This window comes from Sander vitreus, chromosome 20, assembly GCF_031162955.1.
Source record: "Sander vitreus isolate 19-12246 chromosome 20, sanVit1, whole genome shotgun sequence".
Classification (NCBI taxonomy): Eukaryota; Metazoa; Chordata; class Actinopteri; order Perciformes; family Percidae; genus Sander; species Sander vitreus.
The window spans coordinates 22,088,325-22,115,649 of record NC_135874.1 but is presented as its reverse complement, the minus strand read 5'-3'; the positions used below and the strand labels follow the sequence as shown (position 1 = coordinate 22,115,649).

The following is a 27,325-nucleotide window of genomic DNA, read 5'->3' as shown; positions in this document are numbered from 1 at the left end:
AAATGTAACAATACATACAAGTCTACTGAAGAAGAAACACAACTTTAATGTTAGTTTAAAGTTTCACACATTCAATGTGCGTTCGTGTGCACAGTCGTACGTCATATCAAAACAAGGAAGAGAGGAGTGGACAAAAGGTTTGAGGTGAAGTTTCACCAGGTCAGTGTTGACATCGCAGGTTAACAGAAACAAACAGGAAAATGTGAGTGAGTGAGTGAACAGACAAAAGAGCAGAAATCTCACAGTTTAAAAAAAAAGGATATCTCACTTTCATCACGCCCCTGAGTGTAGTTTGGTATGAAGCACATCTCGGGCTTAAGGAATAAAAGTCACACACGGTGTTCTAAAAACTGGAGGCATTTTAAACAACCTTATAAAGGTGCTAATATGTCAGTGCTTTACAGCTTTTTCTGCTGCCGCCGAGTGACAAAAAAAAAAAAAAAATCAGTTAATGCAGGTTTAAAATAATCATAGCAATGACAGCATTGAAAAAAAAAAAAAAGCTAATTTAGATCAACAAGGTCCACTGCTTGTGGGCAGGTTGTTACAATCTAGATGACAATTAGCTAGGACATAAACTTGATCAGTGGGAAAAGGATGGGACTAACATTACACTTTGTGCTTCAAGATTAAAGGTCCCATGGCATGAACATTTCACTTTATGAGGTTTTTTTAACATTAATATGAGTTCCTCCAGCCTGCCTATGGTCCCCCAGTGGCTAGAAATGGCGATAGGTGTAAACCGAGCCCTGGGTATCCTGCTCTGCCTTTAAGAAAATGAAAGCTCAGATGGGCTGATCTGGAATCTGCTCCTTATGAGGTCATAAGGAGGAAGGTTACCTCCCCTTTCTCTGCTTTGCCCGCCCAGAGAATTTGGCCCACCCATGAGAGAGAGACACCATGGCTTTCAAAACGAGGAAAGTGGCTGTTGGTCAAGGCCACACCCCCACCCTCCACCTTGCCCCCCCTCTCTCCTCCTCAATAGCATTTAAAGCTACAGACACAGAAATGGCACATACTAAGGAAAGCTCATTGTGGGACTGGCTCCAGTGGCTGTAATTCTGCACTTCAGATACAGTATTAGGGGACCACTAAGGCCTAAATAAAAGAGACTTCAGATACAGTATTAGGGGACCACTAAGGCCTATATAAAAGAGACTTCATATACAGTATTAGGGGACCACTAAGGTCTATATAAAAGAGACTTCAGATACAGTATTAGGGGACCACTAAGGCCTATATAAAAGAGACTTCAGATACAGTATTAGGGGGACCACTAAGGCCTAAATAAAAGAGACTTCAGATACAGTATTAGGGGACCACTAAGGCCTATATAAAAGAGACTTCAGATACAGTATTAGGGGACCACTAAGGCCTAAATAAAAGAGACTTCAGATACAGTATTAGGGGACCACTAAGGCCTATATAAAAGAGACTTCAGATACAGTATTAGGGGACCACTAAGGCCTAAATAAAAGAGACTTCAGATACAGTATTAGGGGACCACTAAGGCCTATATAAAAGAGACTTCAGATACAGTATTAGGAGACCACTAAGGCCTATATAAAAGCATCCAAAAAGCAGCATGTCATAGGACCTTTAAAAGTTACATAATGACATCGAGCTAATTTCTGAGCTCAAAAAAAATAAAGAAAAAGAAAAGAAAATGACTCTTCTCTTAATCTCATAACTAGCAAACTATAATGAGTCATACCAAACAACACCTGCAGATTAGATGAAAATGACACTTCCTTTTCATTAGTTGACAACTAGAAACCCATGCAGACCTGCTTAAACTGTGGAAAACACAGAGGAGAAAACAGTCAAATCAAGAAAACACGATATGGTGGAGGAATCGAGGAAAGCAGAGGTTAGGCTGAAATGTCAGTTGGAAGAGCCAATCAGAACGGGGCGAGTCAATCATGTGACCAGGCTTACCTTTTAGCTATAGGCAAGTGAGACATTACGATCTAAAGGAAGGGGGGAAACAAACAGAAAAGAAAAAGAAGAAAAAAAAAAAATAGATAAACAAAAATAACATGAAAAAAAGAAAGGAGGGAAAAAAAAAAAAAAAAAATATTAGACAGAAAAAAAAATCAAACAAAAGAACAAAATAGGTGAAATTTAAATAATAAAAAAAACAACAGAAAGAGAGAAGAATATTTGATCATTGTGCTGTTAAGGGAGAGGAACCTATAAGTTAATATAGGGAGAGGGAGATATAGATAAGGGGAAGGGGGGCTGTAGTTATTTGAGCAAGGTTTATTTCAGAGCACAGGATTATTATGCTGTCGAGATTGTCAAAACACACGATCTGAATTCTGAACTTTGGACATGATTTGCAAAATAGGACTCGGAATCAGGCAAATTGAGACGTGCAAGTACGGAAATGTCTATCTTATTATCTGACTAACGTTTTGATCCTGTGTTCTGAAATTACATTTGGGGCTAAACAACACACTGACAACCCAATACAGAGCAAAAAATACTTGACTGACAGAGGATTTCAGTACCACACAATATTCTAAATGAACATATTGGGGAACATATTGTGTTAAATGTTATTCAGCCTCAAAGCAGGTTGATTATTATTGTACAATTAATATTTTTTTTGACACAATAGCTGGTGAGATGAAGAACAGTTGGACAAGGAAAAAAAAAAGGTGATCAATTAGACAGTCATGCCTCTGCTTGACCAGTAAGAAACAAAGCAAAACATCATGTCACAGTTTTCCTACAAACATTTATATCAACACACCGATATGTACGTAGGCCTTCGTCACACAGCTGCTGCTTCATGTACCTCTTTATAAAGAAAGTGTGTGGCTTAGCAGCAGAATTCAATTATTGTAAATAACTGCAGCATTGACTAATGTGATTATGTGTGAGTCAAAGGACAGTACGCTATTTTTTAAATTACACCTAACCAGACACATTACAGACAAAGATTATTAGTATCCGTCTAATAAACTTAACAGGATACATATGAGAGTCATACCGTAGAATATAACTCCCATATGCATGCCTGGCATCTCTACGGCTACAGCTAATTCCTCAGAGATGCTCTGGAGACAGAAGAAGGCTGAGCAAAGCTTTGGACAGAAAACAGAACTCACAGATACAAGATTGTGAATCAGACTGTGAGCTGCCAGTGTGTGCGCGTGTGTGTGTGTGTGTGTGTGTGTGTGTGTGTGTGTGTGTGTTTGGGGGCAGCTCTGTCATTATAAAGGCACAGAAAGAAAGAGATGCTGCTTGTTTGGTAGTTTACAATGCAGCATTAGGCTTTTTAGGCAGCACGAAGGCATTTCCGATACTGGTATAGATATTGGAACAACTCTAGTATAGTTCACTTAAAGTGCCTTTGTTTTTAGGATTAAATCCTGAAATCTTTTTGAGTAAATGATTGTATTCAGTCATAGTTTGTTTTAATGTCACTTGCCTTCAGTTCTAAATTCTCCCAAGGATTTGTGGCAAGGGACTAGAAATAGCAAGAAACTGTGTCTGCATTACTGACCAGTTCTGTCAAAGCCTGCAACCAAAGTTTTGACTGACAGGTGCAGCTGTTGTGGTGGTGTCATATTTGTCTGGGTTACTGTAAGCTTCACAGAGCAGCAGGTTGTGTCTTACCTGTGTCAGAGGGCAGGTGTGTGCAGGGAGCTGGACTGTAGACTCGAGCTGCGTAATCCTCGAATGTGGTCGGCTCCTGGTGGTGCTGTACGATGGTTTCTAGGTATCGGGCTCGCTCCTCATAGCTGAGGTCAAAGGTCAAGGCCAAACAAACAAACAAAAAATACACAGATACCAATAGAACACGAAAGGAGTAAAAAGATGGAAATAGTAATAAATAATAATAAAGTAACAGAATAGAAAAGAAAATACTGTGACAAGCTGAAATGGATACTGTAATATAAGTAAATATCAAACTTAAGAAAAGACATACAACAAGAAAAAAAAATAAAACATAATGAAATAAAATGAGTAAGTAGCATTTTTCAGATAAAACACAAGCCAGTTAGGTCTACATACCTAGTTTTCAATGTGAATCTACTCAGAAAAAAAGGAAACCAAAACCCTTTCATCCCCTGCTATTACAGCCTTCAGCGATGAATTCAAAAGAGAGATGCAGGGATTCAGAGGAGAGCGGAGTAAATGGAAACCAGGACTTCAACTGTCCATTTATTAGAGGTAACCTCATTGATAGAATGACATTTACCCTCTCTTCCTTAGTCCTACTCATTCATCCAACCATAATGACAGCCATATGCAGCAGTTATTGTCTCTTAGACACACACACACACACACGCACGCACGCACGCACGCACGCACAACTCAGTCCCATCATCTCCAAATAGTATTATCATTTGCTCAGTGAGCTCCAATAACCGAGGATTTTCAATGAGAACAGAGTGAGTGTGTGTGTGTGTGTCTGTATTTGATAAAGAGTGGTTGTGAAGAGGCACAATGTGTGTATGTAAGTGCATGTGTCCCTGTTTGAGTGTGTGATGGGATTAGGCCAATGAATCTTCAGAATGAAAAAAAATGTGTATTTGTACCTCAGTGTGTGTGTGTGTGTGTGTGCGTTGTGAATGGGTCAGCCATCTGTAATAGCTCCCATGGGTTTTCTATTGGGTTAGAGAGCTGGTCTATGGGCCTCAGAAGGAGAAAGATTCAGGTCTAATGGTAACTGATCCAGTTAGAGACAATGATAATAACAACAATATGGCTCCTTTAAAGTGGAGGGACAGACTGCGCTGGCAGAATTAAAGAAAAAGGAGGAGGGTGAGGTGGGGGGAATGAGTGGAAAAAGCTGGCAAAGCAGAGAGGGAGAAACTTTAATAAACTTTGGACGGATATGACGCAGTTAAAATTTTACTGAAATCTGCCATACTTGATTTCACAGGGAACTTCCAAGGGATTTTAGATGTAAACATATTAGTTATTCCAATGCTTGCTGTCAAAGGCACAAAAAAAAAATGAAGGCACCAGTCAGAGAAGAAACAAAGGTTGGGGAGGGGGAGGGATGAAGGCTAGAGGTGGAAAGAAAGCACGATGCTGAGGGAGGAAGAGAACTTGTAAAAAGACAGGAAGGAAATAGCGAGGGTGAAAAGGAAGGGTGAGAATCCTGCAGCAAGTCACAGTAGAGGTGAAAGGGGAGGACAGCAGGTGAGACAGGGGAAGAAAGGATATTTAAGTAACAACATGATGTGGTGTGTGTGTGTGTGTCTCCCATAGAGAGTTGAGAGAAGAGCAGCAGTCACACACTGAGCGTCAAGCCAGTGTCTCTCACACCAAGTCTCTATGTGATCTCACCGTTTGCCTTTTCCCACTCCCCTGCATCACACTTAGGTGATTGATATTGTGTGTATGTGTGTGTGGTGTGAGAGCGGGGGAGAGATGTGTGGATGGTACGCAATTAGGACCAAAAACTAATATTTATTCCTGCAAACACATAATTAGCTTTATATGTATAAATATTGTGTGGTTGTATGATGAAGCAGCAGCTAGGGAAATAGTTTTTAGAAATGCACTGCCTTATAAAAAGGCCACTGTTTCATTATTTCTAAGAAGGTGAAAAGGTTTAAATGACACCTGCAGGAAAGAGAGAAGTCTACAAAAGGCAGGGGAAACCGAAAGAAGGAACAAGGAGAAGGCTGAGAAATACACAGGCATTGTACCACTGCTGAGATAAATGACAGGAACATCACTTTACTTTTCTTCGCTCTTCCTCCGTCTGCCTCCTTTATATTGCTCTCCCTCTTTCTTCCTCTCAGCGTGGCCTTGCTGCCTGTGGCCTTATGTCACAGTGTCACAAACACCAGCTCCCCACTGGGAGGGGGCAACATATGGAGAGAGATGGATGCACTTTTGATGCAAAAGATTTACATGAGCAGCAATATCACTTTCATATTTGGGATAGTTAAAGGCCCTGCGCACCCACAGGTGTTTTCGATTACTCTGTTTAATTAGACAGGTGGACCTCTGCTGGGAATTACCTTAGGCCACCAAACTCTAATAACAATATGCCTTAATTTCAGAAAACATTTTGACATGTAAGCACAGGTGGGTTCCATTTAGCTGCTTCAGTTTCAGGGTCCTGGTATTGTGCGTTCTGGCTCACTGTCACACTGCCATGTCTTACTGGGATGCTTGAATAGAACAGAGCCATAGTTAATGTTATTAAAAGCACCTGTGCTTTTCCTACTGTGACAGGTCTGCTGTGACAAAGGCCTGAGTTAATGGTGTAAATTGTCCTGCATGTGCAAAAACGGGTACAAGGAACTCCTTCCCATCTACAAAAAGTGAAGCACTGCATTGTGGGATAGTTAGCAGACTGTTAGTCAATGCCAAGGACACTACCTCTTTTTCTTTCCAAAGTTGAAATGTTTTGAGGGCAGTATATAAAGCATACATTTGAAAAGTGGAGCGGAGAGCCGCTTCACGCACGCTTCTGGGGCGCGCCGTGGCTCAGCTGGTGGCTTATCAAACATTGACTTGAATGATAGCGATTGTTCGCGGGGCATGGTAATCTATATTTGTCTTCCTCTTGGTGCTAACTGGTCTTTGGAATTACTTTTGTGCATTTCTTTTCCCAAAGAGCACATGTTCATCCTTGTGCTCACTATCTCTGTTGATTACATTTCTGATAGAGGTGTATGCAGGTGCCAGCAGATCAACGAAGAACGCATCACTTTGTTGTGGTTGAGTGTTCAAACCACAAAGGCTAGCTCACTGAGCATTTTCAAAAAGAAATTAAAGATTTTTCTTTTTAATGTGGCGTTTATTTTTTTAATTTTTTTTTTTATGGCTACTAAATATGTTTTTTTGTGAAGCATTTTGCGGTGCATCTTGGCATAAAATTATTATTTCTACTATTAAAACGTAGAAACCAATGAGGTCAAAAAAAATAAGACTTGCATTGCGTTAACACATCTCTGCCTTCATCCATCCCTGCATCCAAATGGCAGTCGCCACTATGAAATCTACTGTAATTGAATTTCAGATGGCTTCTCTTATTAAGTCATTAGCAGAATAATATCTCTCTTTCGAAGAGAGAAAAGCAACGAAAGAGGGAACATTATAAGGGGAGGAAGAGGAAAAGGTTGGTGAGGGAGAAAAAGGAGAAAACAAAGAAGCAAAAGGCAGACAGGAGAAAGATAGAGGAGAGAGGGGGCGGATAAAAAGGCTCTTTTGTATCGAGTCAGAAACTCATTTTCTTGTGCGTGGCTGAATAGAGAGGAGTGCAGTGTTCGTGCCTTCTCCAGCTCTCTCTCTCCCTCTCTCTCCCGCAGCGCAGTACATTGTGGCGGTGTTCGACTCCTGCGATCACTTGAGACTGAGGGAGACTGGAGGAGGCGAGGCGAGGCGAGGGGAGGAGAAAGAGAGCTTGTTAGCGCATACTGAGCTGGGCCCACCGCTGGGATGTGTGTGTGTGGGCCGATGTCTGTATGGAGAATTGTGTGTCTGTACGTAGAATACGATGTGAATATACTGTATACATCATGTAGCTGAGAGTTGTCAATACCACAGTTTTTATGATCTAAATGAGATCATTTATATTTTAATATAATTGTTATTTACGAATTGACACAGAATTTTCGATATATGTGGTTTTAATTTACAGTTTAAAAAGGTCCCATAATGTAAATGTTTTTATTATAAAAGGAGGTCAAGGTGCTATATAAATACTGTGAAAGTATTCAATCTCTCAATCCACAGAGAATTGCACACAGCGTGTATTCAGAAACTGTGCCTTTAAAAAGAGCTGTCAGGGCTTCCGTACAGCTGTGAGGTCACAACTATACCTATATAAATAGAAAGTGTTGCTACAGTCATTCCCTGGCAGCAATGATGGTGTAGACACGCCAAGAGCACAGATGCTAAAGACTCAAAAACGCTGACCAATCAGAGCAAACTGGGCTTCTACGGGAGGATGGGGCTTAAAGAGACAGGCGCTAAAATGGAGTGTTTTAGACAAAAGGTGAATACAGGTATATTCAGATAGCTAGTATGAGAAAAATAATGTGTTTTGGACATTAAAGTAAACATGTTCTAGATAGAAACCCAAAATACAAGTATGAACCTGAAAATGAGCATAATATGGGACCTAATGAAGTAAGGAGTGAAACTTCTTCCTGAGTTAGTCTTGCGTAAAGGAACATCCAACTTTCTTTGGACTGCCATGTGTCATAGCTTACAGATCTGCATCAAGTGACTGGAATTTGATTTTAAAATAACAATTTCAATAAATTGTCCAGGACTAGCAGCGACTGAATCATCTGGGGAAAATAGCATTTTAATTAAAAAGTTTTTTTTTAGAGTGCTTTGGGCCAGTCATATATTCAAATCACATATTTTTAAATGTAATTGCAAATAGCATGTGTGTGGATTCTTTCCTGTTCACAAGGTTGGATGACGCACATACCCATCCAGGTCGACTACCAATGAGGGTTAAAACTCTAGTTACACAGGCTGCCTTACAAACTACGTTTTAACGTGCTGCTGCACACAGTCAAGAGTTCCGTTTTTAAAGTGGTTTTGGTTTCAAACATAACCTTCTCCTTTCATTATTAACTGACCAAAACTTGGTCAGGAAATGATTGGTAAAACAGTTTTGCTTTCACTAGAGCAGGACTTCAGTGAAGAAAACAGAAAGCCCACAATTGAAGGCAATTAATGTTAGAAAAAATTAATGAGAATGAATGAATTAAATACATTGTGGCATATTCCTGTGAAGTTAGCCATTTGGAAAATTCCAGATGGTAGCTCAACTCCCAAATGAGATTATTCAATATGCTGACTCTCCCTGTCTAGAACACATGTCTCAAAAGAATAGCCACGTATGCTAATGAATGTCACTGACACTTTGTACTTATAGTCTAAAAAAGGCTTCATTGACAGCAGCTCCAATGCTGGTGAGAGAGCAGATAGATAGCCTTTGAGTGAGTCCTCTCTACTGTTTAAGTGGAGCTGCTTGTTGAAGCAGTGGAGCAGATAACGTCTAACAATACTTTCAATATCACCAGCCCTGGTTATAATTCACTAACTTTACTGCTGATGAATATTACAGATGTTTTAAACCTTTCTGTGAGAAAAAGCTACTGTTGCATTGGTGAACAGATACTGAAAAATGTGTTTCTCAGTACTTCCTACAGTGACTTCCCTACCCTGTTGCACTCGGGCCCTAAGCCCACTGGTTCCTTCTGAAGACGTAAAATGTCTTTAAAAACACATCACAAATCTATTCTTTCATTTGTTTAGTTTTATAAACACAAGGGAAACTTATAAAACAGCTGGCAACTTTAGTTTGTACCAAATGTTACTCACAAAGAAAAAAAAACAAAGTATTTGTTGGGGACTATTTTCAGCTGCGAATTAATAGACATTTGGTGCTTGAAAAGTATATTTATGGGAGCAGCATGGTGGTGTATATTAGATTGACTCAAAATAAACTACAGCTCCCATGTTCATAGTAATAAAAGGAAGGAAAAGGGAACATGTCACCTAGTGCAATGAGGCTCATTGATGTGTTTTGCTAGTTTTTCACTGGCAATCGAGCCCTATGGCACAGGTGAATAAGCTATATCAGGCTTTGGATACACAGTAGCTTTGTAGTAGGATGAAGTCCATTTGGAATATTGCCAGCCTTATTTTTCACCCATTGGTGTTGCAATAGACATTACTGTATTACAAGTAAAACACATTAATAAATAAATAAAATAGAAACCACAGGATGACAGATTTAAAGCTTTGCATGTGGCTCCAAATGGCATCTCGTCAGCTGAATGTACACAGTCCTCTCGTGCTCACAAGTCTAGCTGGTCTGCTTTATACTGAAACACACCAAAGCGATGAGAGTTAGAGGAGCAAACACTGACGGGTCCAGCTTTCTTTTAACAGTGTTCACTCACTGCTATTCAGATTTTCCCTCAATGGTTTTATGAACCGTTTCCTTTTGCCAGACATGTGAACGAATCCCACCACAATTCAACTGGGTGAAACACCAACATCTCTATGAGCGTGAAGTAGGACAATCGATCCTGTTGTAGCAACCACTTTGTGCGATTGTGAATGTAAACAAAGCCAAACTTGTATGTAAAAACATACTATAATGAAGCTTGAACATCTACTTTCAAAGGTAAAACAATTATGTTAAAAGTGCACCAAGACAACTTCTGTCCATTTTCTAAAGCTTGTCTACAAGATATCTTTCTTCACACATATACACACACACACACAGTATCTCACTCGGCATCTCACACACAAACACCCACCCTATCTGTCCTCTCCACCCTAGGCATTGGAACAGACAACAGAGAGAAGGACATCAGAGGGATAATACAATTGGAAAAGCTTTACAGCGTGTAATGATAAACCTGTGTGTGTCTGCGTGTGTGTGTGTGTCCATGCCCAAAGGAAAAAGCTAATGGGTTTATATCTTTCTGCGATAGCAATGATATGGAGGCTTTGTGATTTCATTAAGAGTGTGTGTGTGTGTGCATGTACAAAGATGAGGACAGAGATAGGTCGGTCTAATGCACTACTAAATGTTAGGGGCCAATGTGCATGGAAACCATCCACCCACACACACACACACACACACACACACACACACACACACACACACAAACCCACAAGAAGAAAAACAGACCCGATACATTAATTGGCCCCTTGTCACCCCACTATTTCACCTTTGTGCACACACAAATGTCAAAGAGAGAAATACACACAAATACACCCTCCTCCCAGTCACCGCTGGGGAGTCCTAAAGCTGCCAGCGCAATACAAGCTTTATTTAATGGACACACACACACACACACACACACGTGTTGGTGAATGTCACAGAGGCCATAATAATAATTCTCTGATTAAGGAGATGGATCCTGTTCTTATCTGCAGGCTCTAACAACGATTAGACAATATTCATCCTCCACACACACATATATATATCCTTAATATGAATATGAGAAGTGACACAAAAGTATTTGCTGACATCCCTGGTGTTTTGTACAGATGTTAAATTCAAAGTTGAGGAAAATTTACGTCTCATCTTTCCACTTATATTATTATATAATTATAAGTAATATTAATAATCAGTTTTATAGAACAAGTTAGGAACATTTTAATGACACAGAATATTATATATATATATATATATATATATATTTGAGCTCAATCATGGTTCATGGTTGAATATTTTCTGCTTTTCTTTTTTGCTTCTTAAATAATTATAATCATATTAATAAACTTGATTCATATAGCACCTTTCCAAAACAAGGCTTAAAAGGTGCTTTAAATTATAGTAAAGTGAATAATTTTGGTTTGATAAAATAAGCAATATGAAGAGGTCGCGATATTGTAATGTTTTACGTTTTAACCAGTAGATTAATCGATAATAAAAATAACATTGTTGCAGCAGCCCTAATATATATATAATTAATGAGATAAGATACACCTTTATTGATCCACAGCGGGAAAATTGGGTTGTTGCAGCAGTACAACAGAAACAACAGAAAATAAGCACAGATAAAAATAGATAGTAAGTATAGAAAGTAACAAATAAATAATAGGTATATAAACTAAAAATAAATAAATAGAAACTATACAAGAGTACAAGTGTTTGTCTGTAATAATATAATAAGTGCAAGAGTCAATTTAACATAGGATAAGAATGTACAGTATAGATATAACAGTATATAGTAGAAGTAGTATAGTGCAGCAATATAACATAGTATATAGTATAACTTAGTATCACTTGAGCCCAATAATGTGGATAAAAGGTTTCAACATTTTTTGGTCACACTGAACACACCTGCTGGAATATACTGTCACACGTATTAGCGGTTTGTAAATGTGTTTTTTTTCTTCTTCAAAACAGATATTTTTTTTTTTAAAGTCATCGATCAATCATCAATTATCTATTTAAATAGCTACTCCCAGCCTCTGAAGACCCATCTCCTCTTTCTGTCTGTCAAGGCAAAATCTCTGACGGCTGTTCGAGCTTATGACACACAGTTTGCTGTACTGCATTCGCCCATGGTCATGATCATCCGATCGACAATCCACCCTGAATCTTAAACACCTTGTCACATAAAACACACACACACACACACACACACACACACTCTACAGATTAGCTTGTTTACCAGTCAGAGGGGGGTCTGCTCCATCAAAGGTGTGATCAAGCCACTGATGGCTACAACTCATGTGTCTGCACAGCTCTTGGTGACAAGGCACGTATGTGTGCACAATGCACACACAAACACACACAGTCATTACATGAATCACATATATTTTGGAAGTTAGAGCAAATGAAAAACATTATAGAACATGAGTAATATCTAAAGTAATAGTCTTCACAAACCAGCTTTGATAATTCAGGCCTCAGACCTATCTATGGACTCTGCCAGTCAGACATCTATGTGTGTGTGGTGGTGAATGCCCAAAAATACAAATGGAACTTGAGTTTACTGCTACACTGAGTTAAAACATCAGTGCTTTTTGCTTGTTTGACAAACACTCCTGCAAGTAGTCATTGTTGAGTCCAGGGGTACTGTCTAAAGATTTCCTATGAGAAGCACATTTCTCGTTTTATATTTTAATCAATGTAATCAATAGCCTGTTGATGTTATACCATAGGTCTTCTGTCCAACTACTATAGCTGCCGTTCAGCCTTCACACACTTGCTTTCCTTTTTTTTTTTCCTCAAAGATTTTTCCGTCCCTTTCGAGTGATTTATAACATAAATCCACATAATAGCAGACTAACCAGTGTATAATGGAATTATGCAGATGTTACACAGCGTCAAACACCATGGTGCTTGATATGTGCTTGTGAAACAGACTGAGATCCTGAAACAGCATCTCGCACACACAAAACTCACACACATTTCCCCAAGGAGAAGTGGGAGAGATTAGCCGTGACCCCTCCTCTTCACCCTTTTCTTTTCATTTCCTCTATCTGCCCGACGGGAAACAATTAACCACAATCACCTTTTCTTACCGTCAATAATACACAAACCCTAAACCTAATCCTGATCATATTTTAAAGCATCAAATACCACTCAACGAGCAGTGCGGATTTGTATTGAATAGCTGCTCATTGAACGCTGTGTTTTCAATAAAGAATGGATGGATAAAATCCATTTATATTTGACAATTAATTTCAGAAGGGGTCTTGTTTTGTTTTTTTTAAATCCAGTGGACATATTTTTCATATTTCAAAGACATTTCAAGCACCTGCATCAGCAGTTGTAATTAATATCTCACTGATTTGTTAATTGCACAATTATATCAAATGCAGCAGGATGTAACCTGAAGACAGGCAGCAGCGCAGCTTTCTTTGGAGTCAAACAAAGTGCTCCTTCCATGGCTGATGGGTATAGTGGAGCTCAGGGGAGGTTAAGGATAACATGACCCCATTTCAGCATCAGCAATAACAAAATGTCTTCAATTTGTAAGGTTTTGCCCTCACCTTTCTACCATGGTGAGGAACACACACTCCTTGTCACACACAGACAGATTGTAGCCTTAGTGGGACAATAGGCTCTATTGTGGGAGCTGGCAAAGAGAAGCCAGGCAGGCCGCGAGGCGTTTGGCTGCTCTCGGTGCATGTGTGTGCGTGTGTGTGAGAGAGTGTGTGTGGATATGGGGGATAATAGCGCTACATGCCCAGAGCTGCCATCATTTCACTGGGAACAGAGTGCGAAAAAGAGGGAAAGGCAGGGATACACATGCACAGAAAACACACACACACACACACAAACACAGCATCGCTATCACACTGAGCCATATGCTGACCCCAGCCTCAGTGCAGCTATCTCTGCCAATCAACTACTGGGGGCTACGCACACCCACAAGCTCTAATCCTTGAGAGTGAAATATATACACATGCAACATAAACACCATGAAATACACAAGTGTAAATGAAGTGATATACATTTAAAGATTCATGCACACAAACACACACTTGCTGGAACTTGTGTGTGTGTTTGTGTAGTAGCTTAGTGTCTCTCCAACATTGTTCCCCAGAACCACAATCATCCAGGAGCAGATGGAGGATGGCCACGGCTTGCTCTTACACACACGCGCGCACGCACGCAAATTATGTTATCAACTGTGCTTCGAAATTCCATACACTAAATGCGTTAGGTCGTCTCATAAGTCTTTAGAACGTCTCACAAATCTAGTCAGACTTTTAGCTGCGGATAAATACATGTATGTGTGTTTATAGTAATGAAGGAACAGGTCACCCAGTGCAACAGTGTGGCTCACGGATGTGTTTTTAATAGTTTCTGGACAACAATAGAGCTCTATGGCACAGAGGAAGAAGATATATCAGAAGATATATCCGGCTTTAGAAATAAGTTAGTATGATCAATTCACTGTTGGTTTAGTTCTTTTCATGCGATTTGTTGACAATAAAAAAACATTGACTATCATCTGTCTTATTCTTCAAACATAAAAAATATTGTGAAATAGCACATTCAAGATCAAAAATCTAAATCAGGGCCGAGTGTTTCAGTCTTAAAATACACAGCTATAGGTTCAGGGACTCTGCTGTTGATTAAGGACTGGTGACACTAATATATCACTCAGCAGTCTGCTTCTTACTTTGATTTGGTTTAATCTATGAGGTCAGAGAGACTGATTTCACTGTGGTGGGCTACAGGAAACCCGTCTTTGTCTACATTAAAGGGGTGATTGAATGAAAAAACGATTTTACCTTGTCATAGTTGAATAATGACTAGTAACTAGGGTAACTAGGACATACATAGAACCTCAAAATCCCATTAACACCTCTTTCCTCTGCAAATCTCACAATTTGAAACTGCCTCTGAAAACGGGCAAATCTCAACGAGCCGCCTAGTTGACGTCAACTCGGCGGCTCCTCCTCATTTGGCTCTAGTCTCTATCTTTGTCACGCCCAAACATTTACATAGGCTACACCACTGATCTGAGGTCAGCTTAGTCTTCTGAATAGGTTGCGTAGATCTCAGAAATTGTATACATTGTTAATCTGCTATTTTACCACTAAATTCACTTCTGAGACTTTTTTTATGCGAGAAATCAACTATGTAGAGGTCAAATATGGGCCGTTTTACGAAACTTGATGTCCAATTGCAATTTTTTTCCTACTGTGTGTCGGAGTTCAGCGGCCGGTGCTGCCTGTGTTGCTCCCTCGCTGCCCAGCCTGCCTTCCTTCACAGACCCCGGCCTGCTGTGAGGTAGATGGAGCTCCGTCACGGCTGGCAGCCCACAGCACTCCATACCCGCGCAAAGTCACCGTTTTTTGGGTTAATGGACTACCAAACGCTGCTGCCCTGACAGAGCTCCAGGGCCTGCAGCTCCCCTCTTCTTGCTAAATGGCCGGTGTGTGTGAGTGAGAGCGCGGACAGCGAGCTTGTTACGCCAGCAATCTCTTACCACAGGTTCCAGTTAATCTTATAATGTGTGTAATTATAATGTGTTGATTTATTTAAACAAACGATCGGGGAAATAAACGCCTCTTGTCCGCGAGTATCATTGATAGAGCTCTATCAATGAGAGCTAGCTAGCCTCCTCTTAGAATTCCTCTGAAATTCACAACAATGCATTAAATTGAAATCGGACAGCATTGTTAGCTTTATAAGACCTTGGGGTAGAGGTTATATAAGTGGCGTGACGAAATTCAAACTGTAAATATACTCTAATTACGCCGAAAATGAAGCTAACTAGCCGCGATCTGTACACATAGGATTGAAGGGACAGTAGCAGCCAACGAAACCCCTAATGTTCAAAAAAATGCATTAAATTGAAATCGGACACCATTGTTAGCTTTATAAGACCTTGGGGTAGATGTTATATAAGTTGCGTGACGTAATTCAAACTGTAAATATAGCTACTCTAGTTATGCCGGCAGCCAGCCAGCTCCGTGGAGCTCCACGGAGCCCCGAGTAGTCCAGTACCCAGGGTGACTTTCACTGGGTGTGGAGGTTGCTGCTTTCTCGTCAGACTGTGTGGAGCTCCTAGCTAAAGTCCGACACATCTTACCAAATTTGCAATTAGCCATCAATTTTTGTAAAACGGCCCATATTTGAGCTTTATATAGTTGATTTCTCGCTTAAAAAAGTCTCAGAAGTGAATTTAATAACGAAATAACCCGACAAACAATGTATAACTTTGCAGTGTCTGAAATATGAGACCTGCGGTCTCGTCTCCTATGTGTTTCTATGTGGTTCGCTCAAACCAATCAGCGCGCAGCTCATCTAAATATTCATGAGCATACCATATTTGGAAGAAAAACTCTTGTTCCAAATAGAACCATATTCACAGGGTAGTTAAGGGCCTAATAAAATAGCATTCGGGCAATTTTCAGCCCAACCAATGTTACATACTCTATTAGGAGACCTTAAGGAACAGTGTAAAATACCCTATATAATCACTTAATCACCCCTTTAACCAAAGATTTACTGAAAAACTGGTGTCTGTTGCATTTCATTGTGAATATAGTGAGGCCTATATGGAGAAGGGCAGTATGTGTGTATGTATGTGTGCTGGGGAGTCTTGGATTGCTTTTCTTGCTGCAATGAGCTGATATGTGAGATAGAGCTGTGCTTACACACAGCTGCCCCAGCAGCCTGGCACTCTGTGTGATTGTGCGTGTGTGTTGCTGGATGGCTCTAGTCATGGTGAATGAAAGATCAGAGAGAGAGAGAAGGCAGATGGACCGCCCTGAGGGCCAGGAGACAGAGAGCGGGAGGGATGGAGGAAGACAGACAGACAAGAGATAGACAGAAAAATAGAAGAGAAAAATGCCAGTTAACCACTGACACACTTAACCCTGCCAGCCTTCTTTCCATCTCTCTTCCCAATTTGCTTCTGTGTCAGCCCGTCTTTGAGAATAGTTTTATTTTACAACAAAAAAAAAGTTTAAAAAAAACCATTATATTTATCAATAAAGCTGCACCTCCCTTGCTGCTCCTGTACTTCATGCCTATATTGCTTTTATTAACCAGCTTGGTTTGTCTTTTTGTTGGTTTGTTTGTCTGTCAGCAGAATTACGGAAAAACTACTGGCCATATTTTCATAAAACATTTTGGAGCAGGTCAGAATCAAGGTACAGATACAGAAATAATTTCCCCCTTTAATTAAAATTGTGACATAGACTACATTGGGATCCCGCGGTACAACACAAATCTCACAGGAACTGGCGGTTTGAACTGTGATGCGGGTGAGAGCCACAGATGTATAAAGAGAACACATTTTACTGAAAGTGATTTATCTTATCATACATTGTCCTAAACATTCATTAACTCTTGTAAGTTAAACAACAATTGTTAAGGATGGTTATGACATCATGATGTCAGAGCTTCTCATAGTTTAGGACAATGAAAATGAGCAGTAAAGAAGATGGGGCAGTAAAAAAAAAACAACCTAAAAGACTTAAAAGTCAAGAAATCTGAAAAAGAGGAAAAACAGACGATATGACAGAGGAACAGAGATACACTGAGATAAGGCAGTTAAAGAGACATGAGAGAAAATACAGGGACAGAATTAGACAGAGATAGAGAAATTATGATAAGGGGGGGGGGGGGTAATACAAGACAGCAGTAGAAAAATATGAGAGCACGACAAGACTTAGAGGGATGTTAAGACAGATGCAGGACGAGAGACAGAAGAGAGAGAAAAGGAAAGAAACAAGGAGTGACCGAAGTAGAGGGCAGAGTGGGGAGGGAGAGGTGAAGAAACAGAAGAGGAGAGGAGAGAGGTGTGTGTGTAGCAGAGAGATGGGGAGTCAATAATGACTGATTACTGTAATTCAGCCTGTCAGAGACATCGACCTGCTGCTACTACCAATCAATACACACCAGGACACTCGCAGACACACACAAACACCTCGGAACAAGCATGCGCGACACATGTGTCATCCAGCCCGTGTGCATGATCACACACATACAGTAGGATATACACACAGCCTCACACAAAAATGTAGCACAATGCACAAACACAATTGTAAAGATGTCAACATGGCTGCACACTCACCCAAGATTGCTGGAATCACACAAAAAGCGCGCACACGCACGCACACACACACACACACACACACACACACACACACACACACACACACACACACACAAATTGGGGTCTGGGGCATTAGCCACGAGTTACTACAGCCCCACACAGAGCCTAACAATCTGTCTTCTTGCTGGGAGAATGTGGCAGAGCAAAATGGCTTCTTAAAAGTAACAAAAACACTAAACTATTCACATGTTAGATTTGGGGAGATACAGTTTGAAAAAGAGCGGTCATATTAAATTAGTAGACTACACCTTTCTATTTTTGCATCAGCAGATCCTCTCTTTGAATGGGGCGAGTATTAGCCTTTGTGCTGAGGAAGCTTTTTACTTTAGTACAGCGTAATTGTGGGTTTCTTATGGGTTGCATTATGGGCATCATTATGGTCTTTTATTTGTCATTGTATGGCTACCTGTTGTAGCTGATGCCTTATCCTTGACTGGAGAGGCCATAGCACCTAACCATTCTTTTAAAGGCCTTGCCCTTCCAGATGCTATTCATAAAAGATGCTCCTCTGGCTGTTATGGTACTTGTATGTCACTGGCAGCTATAAATTTTTGTAAGCAGCTGTCACACTGGCTATGCAAGCAGACATAGCCAATTACAGACATGTAGAGTTTTTGTCACGACCAGTGCAATACAGTAGCTAGCACAGCATTGTTGCCACTTTCAACCTGAAGTGGAATGAAAGTTTCTGCTGTTTATTTACTGCCTGTCTTTTTTTCCCTTCTCTCCCCCTTTGTGTTTTTTGAGGATGAGGGGGGGGGGGGCAGAAATGAAGGGACAGAAGAAAAGAACAGGCAGACAAGCAGGCAGACAGGAAAAAAGTATCGTTAGGGAATCAAATTGCTTAAACTGCTGCTTAGAAGAAATTCCAATGATCAGTCAGTAGCTCAGCTCGCCTCAACAGGAGACACTGTCACCTCACAATGGTGCGTGTGTGTGTACAATTCTTAACCAGCACTGCATGAATGTATGTGGATGTAACTGCAACTACTGTGCCTCTGTGTCCATGTTGAGTGTAATCGTCTGTCCGTGTTTGTTAGAATAAAGAGTGTGTATAAGTGTGGTCACATGTCTGTATTTGCGTGTGCGTGAGTGTGCATGTCTGCGTGTGAGACCAGAGAGCAAAGCCCATCATTTAAGAAGCAGCGATAGAGAGGAGAGTCATCGATAAGTATTGAACGCTGGGCTTGTTCCAACCAAACTACCATCGCATCGGATCAAGCAGACAGACTGTACACAGTACACACCTGTCTGTCTGTTCCTTTTTCTCTTCGCACACGCGGACGCATACACACTTGATATATGGCACTTTAGAGCCAACTAAATACAGCTCCATCACACTAGCACTTATACTCTGAAAGCCAAACACCACTGGACATTGATTTGCTATTCTTAACACTTGAGCTGAGTGAGAAGCGATATTCTCACTCACACTAAGATGGCAAGGATTTCAACGGACCAATACAACGGTGCAGGTAATATTCAAACAAGTTTTAGGTAGCTAAGGGGAGTAGAACAACTAACTTTTTAAGAGCTGACCACGAGGTGTTAGCATGGAGATATAAACAAAGCAATGAACAAAATTTAATAAAGGTTTCTGTGACCTACCTTTGGCTTCTGATGCTGTTTTTGCATATTCTGATTGGGGCTTTTAAAGGATACAAGTTCTGGTATAGGGGGATGAGGGATTTGAGAGCTCGACTGGCATTGATAGCTGTGGCTCTGACCATGGTCGGCAAAATGTTCATGTCCACTATGGCACCATCAAACAGTGGACCAAAGAATGGCACCTACAAACACAAAGACAAGCAGAGAAAAAGGCATTAAAGCTGAAAAAAATAATCAGATTATTTTTAATTATTCTACTGACGATGGAACCTCTCAAAGATAAAAAAAAAAATTCTTGATATTTTTTATGAAACAGAATAATCTCTGGGAGCCACTGGGTTTAAGTGAACCAAGCTTGACAAGTAAAATGTAATTCCATACTTTGCTTGTGGAATCCACCAAAAAGAATAATGTCAGGCTTTTTATTGAATTTATTAGTAGACCAGGTCTCAATGCCATGCACTCTATGACTGAACACAGAGAATATCTTATTTAACCTGTTTTTGGATTCATGATAATTCAATATATTTTGCTTGTAGAATGAATGAAACAGAATGAGGTTATGTTATTAGTGCTGTGGTATCTATGTCATACAGAAAAAGCAGCATTTTATTGTGTTAGGTCTCGTTTGAAATAGAATTATGCTATCAGTGCTGTGGTATTAATGTCTGTGTGTTTTAGACTGATACATTGACCAGAGCAGCAAGACTCAGGGCAAGACTCTCTCTAGGATTGTTTGTCTTTTGGATGCATATCTGCATCGTCTGGTAGGAAATATTATGTACATGCATGTCACAATTTCCTTCCTACCCAACTCCATATCCAAACAATATATAAAGGCAAAAATCATTGATACAATATTCATGTTTATCTACAAGTTTTTAAGTGTGACATGATGCTATCTACTATGTTACTGTAAACTGTTTAATTCGAATGACTGATTGGTCTCTCTACATTTGTTCTTCTGTTTATTATTTCACATAGTGGCCCTAATAACTGGCTTTTGACTAGACAATAATAATAATAATCATCTGTCTCCAATAGTTGTTAGGACATTTCACTGAAGACCATTTATGTCCACCTCATTGTGGCACTAGAAAAAAAGTCAGTAGAACCGTTTTTATCATATGAACTCCGGACAACGTCAAGAGAATCAGCCCAGAGAATTGTCTGGAATTGCCTTTTCACACATGTAAAAGCACACAACAGGAGCATTCTTGCCTACTGGTAATACTCCGCTTGTTAGGCGAGGGGTGTCGCCTGGGTAGAGCGTGCAGGAGGCAGGACATAACACATCTTACAACAGGGTCACGTAACCCATTATTAGTATTTTCTTCATAAACAATCGAGTCTCTTGCCGTTCCTTGAATTTATCTGACGATTTCCCCATTGGCCCTTACCAACAGAAGTTCCCGAATCTCGTCGACTTTCCAGTTAGACATTTCTGTCTTCGTGTAAATGAACCTTCCTTTTCCTCACCCTCGGAGGTTTCTTTTCTGATGATTTTGGGCGAGTAGCATGGTAGAAACGTCATCAATATGCCCACTCACTTGCTGTGAATTCTCCAGACAATGAGCTGCTCTTTTCACACGTGGGCTCAATTGGAGATTACATGGAGTTTGGAAATTTGCGTTCTCACATACAGCACTTCCGGGTAATGTCTAGATAAGTTCAGGTTTGCAGTGCATGTGTAAAAAGGGGCTTAAGACTCTGGGGACAATAACGGTTTATATTAAGTTTCATGAAAAGCCATCAAACTGTTCCAGTAGTGCCATTCATTGACCTGTTCCACAATGATGGCAAAAAATTACAGATTGGCCAATGAGTCACACTACAATTACAGTTCTGCAGGTGACATGTTTAACTGTTTCTGATTAGCCCAGAGGGGGAATGAATTATGGGTAACTGGGTTGTAATGATTAATTTAAATGCCCTGCTGTTTCATAGGCATTTCCACCCAATGATAAGGCTTCTGTGTAACACTGAAACACAAAAATACTGAATAATTTGCCCAAGATATTGACAGCCGGCAGTTTAAGTCATTTTTACCTCAGGTTTTTTCAGTATATGGATGGAGTACTTGTGGTTCTTCATGGGGTAGATGATGATTAGCACGTCTCCAAACTCAGTGGGGATGATCCCTCGTCGGTAGTCTCTGGAATGTTCCGACCAAACAATGTGAACCTCGTCATTACCCAGGTGTCTTAGCTGGAGGGGACAGGAAGAAACAGACAAGAGAAATGAATCCTAGAATCAAAATGGAATAAACATCTCAGTTTTTTCTTTCTTGCAGCATAAACAACACAATTAGTCAATCCAACCGCATGCGCACACACGCACACGCACACACACACACACACGCACACACACACACAATGAGCTAGATAGACTGTATCCATCATAAACCCAAGGCTTTTGATTTGGTGTGTGTACGTGCTATAGTTGGCCCTGGGGTGATGTATTGAGTGTGTGAAGATAGAGAGTGGACACGAAGACCAAGTGAAGCTCCGGAAAGATGGAGTATGGGCTTGAAGACAGATGGGATCAAGTCTGATGCTGTGCGATTCTTTGTGTGTGTGTGTGTGTGTGTGTGTGTGTGTGTGCGTGTGTGGTTCACATTCACTCAGTGGGCTACAGTCAGGGCCGGTGACAGCTATGTCATTAACATTGATGCCTGGCAAAATACACAGACACACACAGATACACACACGTGTGCACACACCCGCACACACACCCCTGAAGGTAGGTGACACTCCAAACGTCTGGTGCTCTTGGCCTTGGCCCTGAGATAAACACATTTGCTTTTAAATGTTTGTTTAACTAGAATCAATTATGTATTTTTTCCTGTCAAGATTTTCAAAGAAGTATGATTTGCCCGCATAAATGGAAGGGATTTGTTAACCCAGGAAGCTCCACATTAGACAAGGTATCAGGACGAACCGTAATGAAATGGAATTTTATGTCTACACACACATTTCACTCAACTGTCATATAAGCCTGGTCTGAATTAAGTAATATGGAAGCCTGATGCACAAGTTATTCATCGTGTATGAAAGTGACTTCACCCACTTTCATAATGACACTTCTTGAACTTTAAATTTGAGTTAAAGTTATAATTAACCTGACATTTTCTTGACTGGTGATACATTAAGTTGATATATTAAGCCGAGTCTAGAAAACACACACAGCAATAGAGATGTATTTATCAAGTTCTTCTTAAAATAAATCTTTTAGAGGCACTTCTCTCTGACGGAGCTGGCAATTCAAAGTGTCAGTGAGGCACACACAACTCACAGTGATACGGAGACCTGAAGGGCTCTGCCATGATCACATTTGGAGAGTTAGAATTATGACCTACAAGCTGTATTTTTGGGTGTCCGAACAATGAGGTGACAGTCTAATAAGGCAAAGTGGAGTCTTACCGTCTGATGTGCTTCTCCGATCATCACTAAATTAAAAATATTTCAACGATTAAGATCAGAGTGATGTTATCGCTGATGCCACAGTTATCAGTTGGTGTAATGCAGCTTTAATCCTTTTAATCATGTTTCAAGCAGATGTGGTATGAGAGGGAGCAGAACACACAGCAAAGAGTGAGAGCTGGAAAAATGCCCTGCAATGGACTCAAATCACACTGCTGTGTGTGTGTGGCAGGAGGATGGATGATTAATGCCTGCCAGTATGGACATGTGTATGTCTGTCACTTTAACCTCTTTGTGGACACATTTGTCAAACTGTGAGTGTATGCGTTTGTAAGCCTGTGTGTGCTTGCCAACACATGCACGTGTAAGCGTGCGTGTGTGTGTGTGTGTGTGTGTGTGTGTGTGTGCGTGTGTGTGCGTGCGTGTGTGTGCGTGCTTCTGTGTCCAACATTAACACAAATTTATAGTTGTGTGGCCTGATGTGAATAAAGCCCTTAGTTGGTCAGTGTTTGTTTCAAGTTAAGCAGGTTTATGGTGTGTGTGCGTGCATGTGCGTATGCGAGTATGCGTGTTTGATGGGGCCATCAGCTGATCAGGGAGACGGATGGTGTCGGACCAGGCGCTGATAATCCAATCAGGAGCCTGCAGCTACGTGATAGGCCGAGAAGCAGGAAGTATGATCTGATTAAAGGGACATCATGGCCATGTGCTGAGCGCCCAATGCCTAGGGGTTGACAGGTGCACACACACACACACACACACACACACACTCCGAACACAGACATGATTGCTACTAAGAATTATTGGAAACATTGGTGTGCTGTAGAAACACTGACATCAACAGATAGGTGTGTGCAGCGGCATATGTTCATTTGCAATGTCATTCCAGGGAAATTAAGAGAATGGGAAGGAGGAAAAGAAAAAAGGAATCAAAAGGAAAGACAGAGAAGAGTATACAGGGTTTTTTCTCCTCCTCTCCTCTCACTGCGCATTTCCCCTCATTTAATAAAAAGGAGTGGAATTAGAGCATCAACAATAAGTATGCTTATTATTACTAATAACCCCCCCGTCTCACCACACAGACTGCAGTTTGAGAGAGGGCAACTAGATAATGAGATACACAAATGCAGAATGCTTGACAAAAACAGGATGTTTCTCCATCCAACTGTCAAGCACATCAGAAGGTTTTGACAGGCATGGTGAGAATTAACCCAGCAACAAACAATGATGTGCCCTTCCATTAGCTGGAAAGAAGAGAGTAAACCATGGGAACTTCTTTACAGTAAAAATAAAAACCTGGATGAAAGGTTACCAGTCAGATAGGTGTGTGTTACCTTCTTGGTGAGGTTGTGGTCCTGGTCGTGGGGCATGCGGGTGGAGACGTGGTAGATGACCTCTGTAGTGGAGGTGGCGTAGTAAGGCGTAGTCTGGCCTGTGCTGCGATTCCTCTGGAGACCTCCCATGAAGCCACAGTGAGTAGTGAGGTCCACCTAAGCGACACACACAGACAAGGGACATACATAAATAATATGGAACTATGCCTTTTACTGCCTTAAAGCCTAGAATAAAAAAATAATCAAATCCAACTAGCTTCAGCCTTCTCTTTTTAACCAGCAGATAAAGACAAAATGTTGACATATTACAAAATAAAAAAAGGACACACTTAGGATCTTTTGCCAGCTACTCTTTTGCACTTGTGTCAACACACGCAAAAAAACAGCTTGCATTGTATTTCGAAATGGTTTAGTATATCAATGTTTCACCATCATCAGGCTGCTGAAACATCAAGACACACCGGTGGTGGTTTATTTTAACCACTGGTCCTACAGAACGTTTTCTTTGCAATCTTAAATCAATTAAACCATTAATATATATTTCATATAATGATTCAAATATTAAATGCAGATCAAATAGTTAGATGCAGTCCTAAATTTCATTTGGTAAAAAATGTCAAGGACACAATGTTAAGATAAATGTGCAATTTGTAGGAAGAAGGCAAACAATGCCTGAACATGTATGTAAATAAATGTTTTCTCACCTCCCAGCCCAGTCCAGAGACAAAGTCTTCATAAGCCTGGCTGCCTGCTGTGTTGGTTAGTATAGAGTGTTTGTCCTCTTGGCCCTCAGCCACATAAAATACTGCTATTTTATGAGTCTCGCGGCTAGAAGAGAACGAAGGAAAGCAATAATGACCGTCATGACAACTACTGAACTTGCTGTAGAGAGCTCAAGCATAGCTATGTCTAGAAATTATGCCAACCACTGTTTTATACAAAGTGAGTAAGGGGGGAGCCAGTCCTGAGCTATCATTTTCTTGGTTGCAGTTGAGCCGGCTAGCCAAATTTTCCTCTGTCTCCCAAGTATGTGTAATTTAGAGTCATCATTGAGTAACAAAACAATCGGGTCAGTAGAAACTCGACATCCTATCACATCAGATATTATTGATGCCAACCCTTTTTTAAAGCACCAGTAGTATATTTGATAGAACAGAAGCCATGACTTGAATCCCATGTCAGCACCTGCTTGTACTGTTTTATTGTACACAGTTATGTGAGTCAGTGTTGATGAGAACGAGCACTGTACTTTTAACAGTTATTTGGGACAGAAAAAGGGAAAACATGAGTGCCAGCAGACTATCACATAAAAGCGTAAGAACTGTGAAACTTCAGCTTCCTTTTTAATGCTTACTGTATTCAGTTTGTGTGGGTGTTGGGAAAGTTGCATTTAGATCAAATATATTTATTAAGTCCTTCACATGCTAAAGGCCTAACCTGTAACCGTCTATTGTGTGCTACTGAATTAACCAGAGGGCAAAGCATAGAAATGTTTATTTTTTAAGTTAGTTAGACTACCTATCAGCATCGGTCACATGTCCTACACAAGGGGGTAAGTGTCTGTCAACAACCCGTAGATCCTATGGCGCCATTTTGATGCTAACAAGCACTCACCCGCCGTTAGCATTCCATTGACTGCCATTCATTTTAACGTCACTTTGACAGCAAATAACTTTACATCTGAAGCGTTTAAAGACTCTATTTGTCCATTGTTTATTTCTAAAGAAACACGACAATGTATAAAAGGCTCCATTACCTTGTACCTCACGTTATGGCCCCGTAGCAGGCGTTTTTGTAAAAATAGGCTAACGATTGTGTCATAACCACGCAACTTACCGTATAGTACAGGAGACGCACGCAGGCAGTTTCGTCTCACATTAGCTGTTTAAGTGTAATTACTAATGTTAACTAGCATTTTAGTTAGCAATAATTAGCCTGTGCCCATGTTATCTCCTTACATATACCTACGCTCTCCGTCTCTGCAAAATTGGGAATGATTGAGATTTCTCTTGGCACAGCTACCAGAAGACTTACAACTTCCAGACAGGTTGCTCACGTCACATTTACGTCGTCTCTCTCAGTTGGAGGCTGCGCAGTAACGCTCAGCGCTCACCAGAAAAGTGCTTCTAATATCCTTCACTGGTCTCCGTCTAGAGCAACGGGATCTGTTGGTCCAGTTTATATACTGTCTCTGGTCCTACATTGTCCCACACAAACATACTCTTTGTCCCACATTTGGTTTGTTGGAATCTGGTCACTCTAGGTGTAGGACAACTGTAACTGAATCTCAGAACCCTACAGTATACACATCTGAGTCTTTAACTGCAGTTGAATCAATATTTAAAGAACCTTCAATGTCAAAACATGTTATTATAAAATAGCTTTGCTGAATGCTATTTAGAGCAGACATAGACAGAACAAAATAAAGATGGTAAAAAAGTAGAGGATTTAAACTAATAAGTAACTAAAACCTAAATGATAACATCAAAAAGACGGAGGGAGTGGGTGAACGACACAAAGTGCCTGATTTTTTATATTTTCTCACCACTGCCGCGAGTCCAGGTTCTTCAGCTCCCTAAGTAACTTCTCATTCTTCCTTAACAAATGAAAGTTACTCCTGTAAGACACAGAAACATGGACAGGTTAGGAATCATTATCCAAAGTAATCGTTAAACCTGCCTCACCACCATTATCTGACTACCACTAGCGCCTCCCTTAATTGGCTGGTTGCTTGTTTTTGTCACTGTTTCTGAGCAAAATGTGACAAATCCCGTGTCACCTAATAACACATCAAGTAAAGCTGGCAGGACTTTTAATGAAAAAGACCAGAAAAGCTCAAGACTAAAAAAAATAAAAAAAAGGGGGGGACACTACAATACCAACAAGACATCAATCTTAA

General features: G+C 40.5%; 1 protein-coding gene across 8 annotated transcripts in view; it reads right to left on the bottom strand.

The window, feature by feature from the left end:
• ralgapa1 (Ral GTPase activating protein catalytic subunit alpha 1) overlaps positions 1-27,325 on the bottom strand; it is a 73,101-nt gene that overhangs the window by 5,066 nt on the left and 40,710 nt on the right. For 7 of the 8 annotated variants that reach the window (XR_013503691.1, XR_013503692.1, XM_078278381.1 and 4 more), the window contains 6 exons: positions 26,972-27,043; positions 25,131-25,254; positions 24,427-24,582; positions 21,720-21,878; positions 19,725-19,852; positions 3,628-3,752 (listed from right to left, as the gene is read on the bottom strand). Coding sequence is in view for 6 of the 8 variants with exons in the window: in XM_078278381.1 (XP_078134507.1) it covers positions 3,628-3,752; positions 19,725-19,852; positions 21,720-21,878; positions 24,427-24,582; positions 25,131-25,254; positions 26,972-27,043 (764 nt within the window). In the remaining 2 variants the exon portion in view is untranslated. Of the gene's footprint in view, positions 1-1,938; positions 1,971-3,627; positions 3,753-19,724; positions 19,853-21,719; positions 21,879-24,426; positions 24,583-25,130; positions 25,255-26,971; positions 27,044-27,325 lie in introns of all 8 variants that reach the window. The other variant, XM_078278378.1, reaches the window with a different exon arrangement.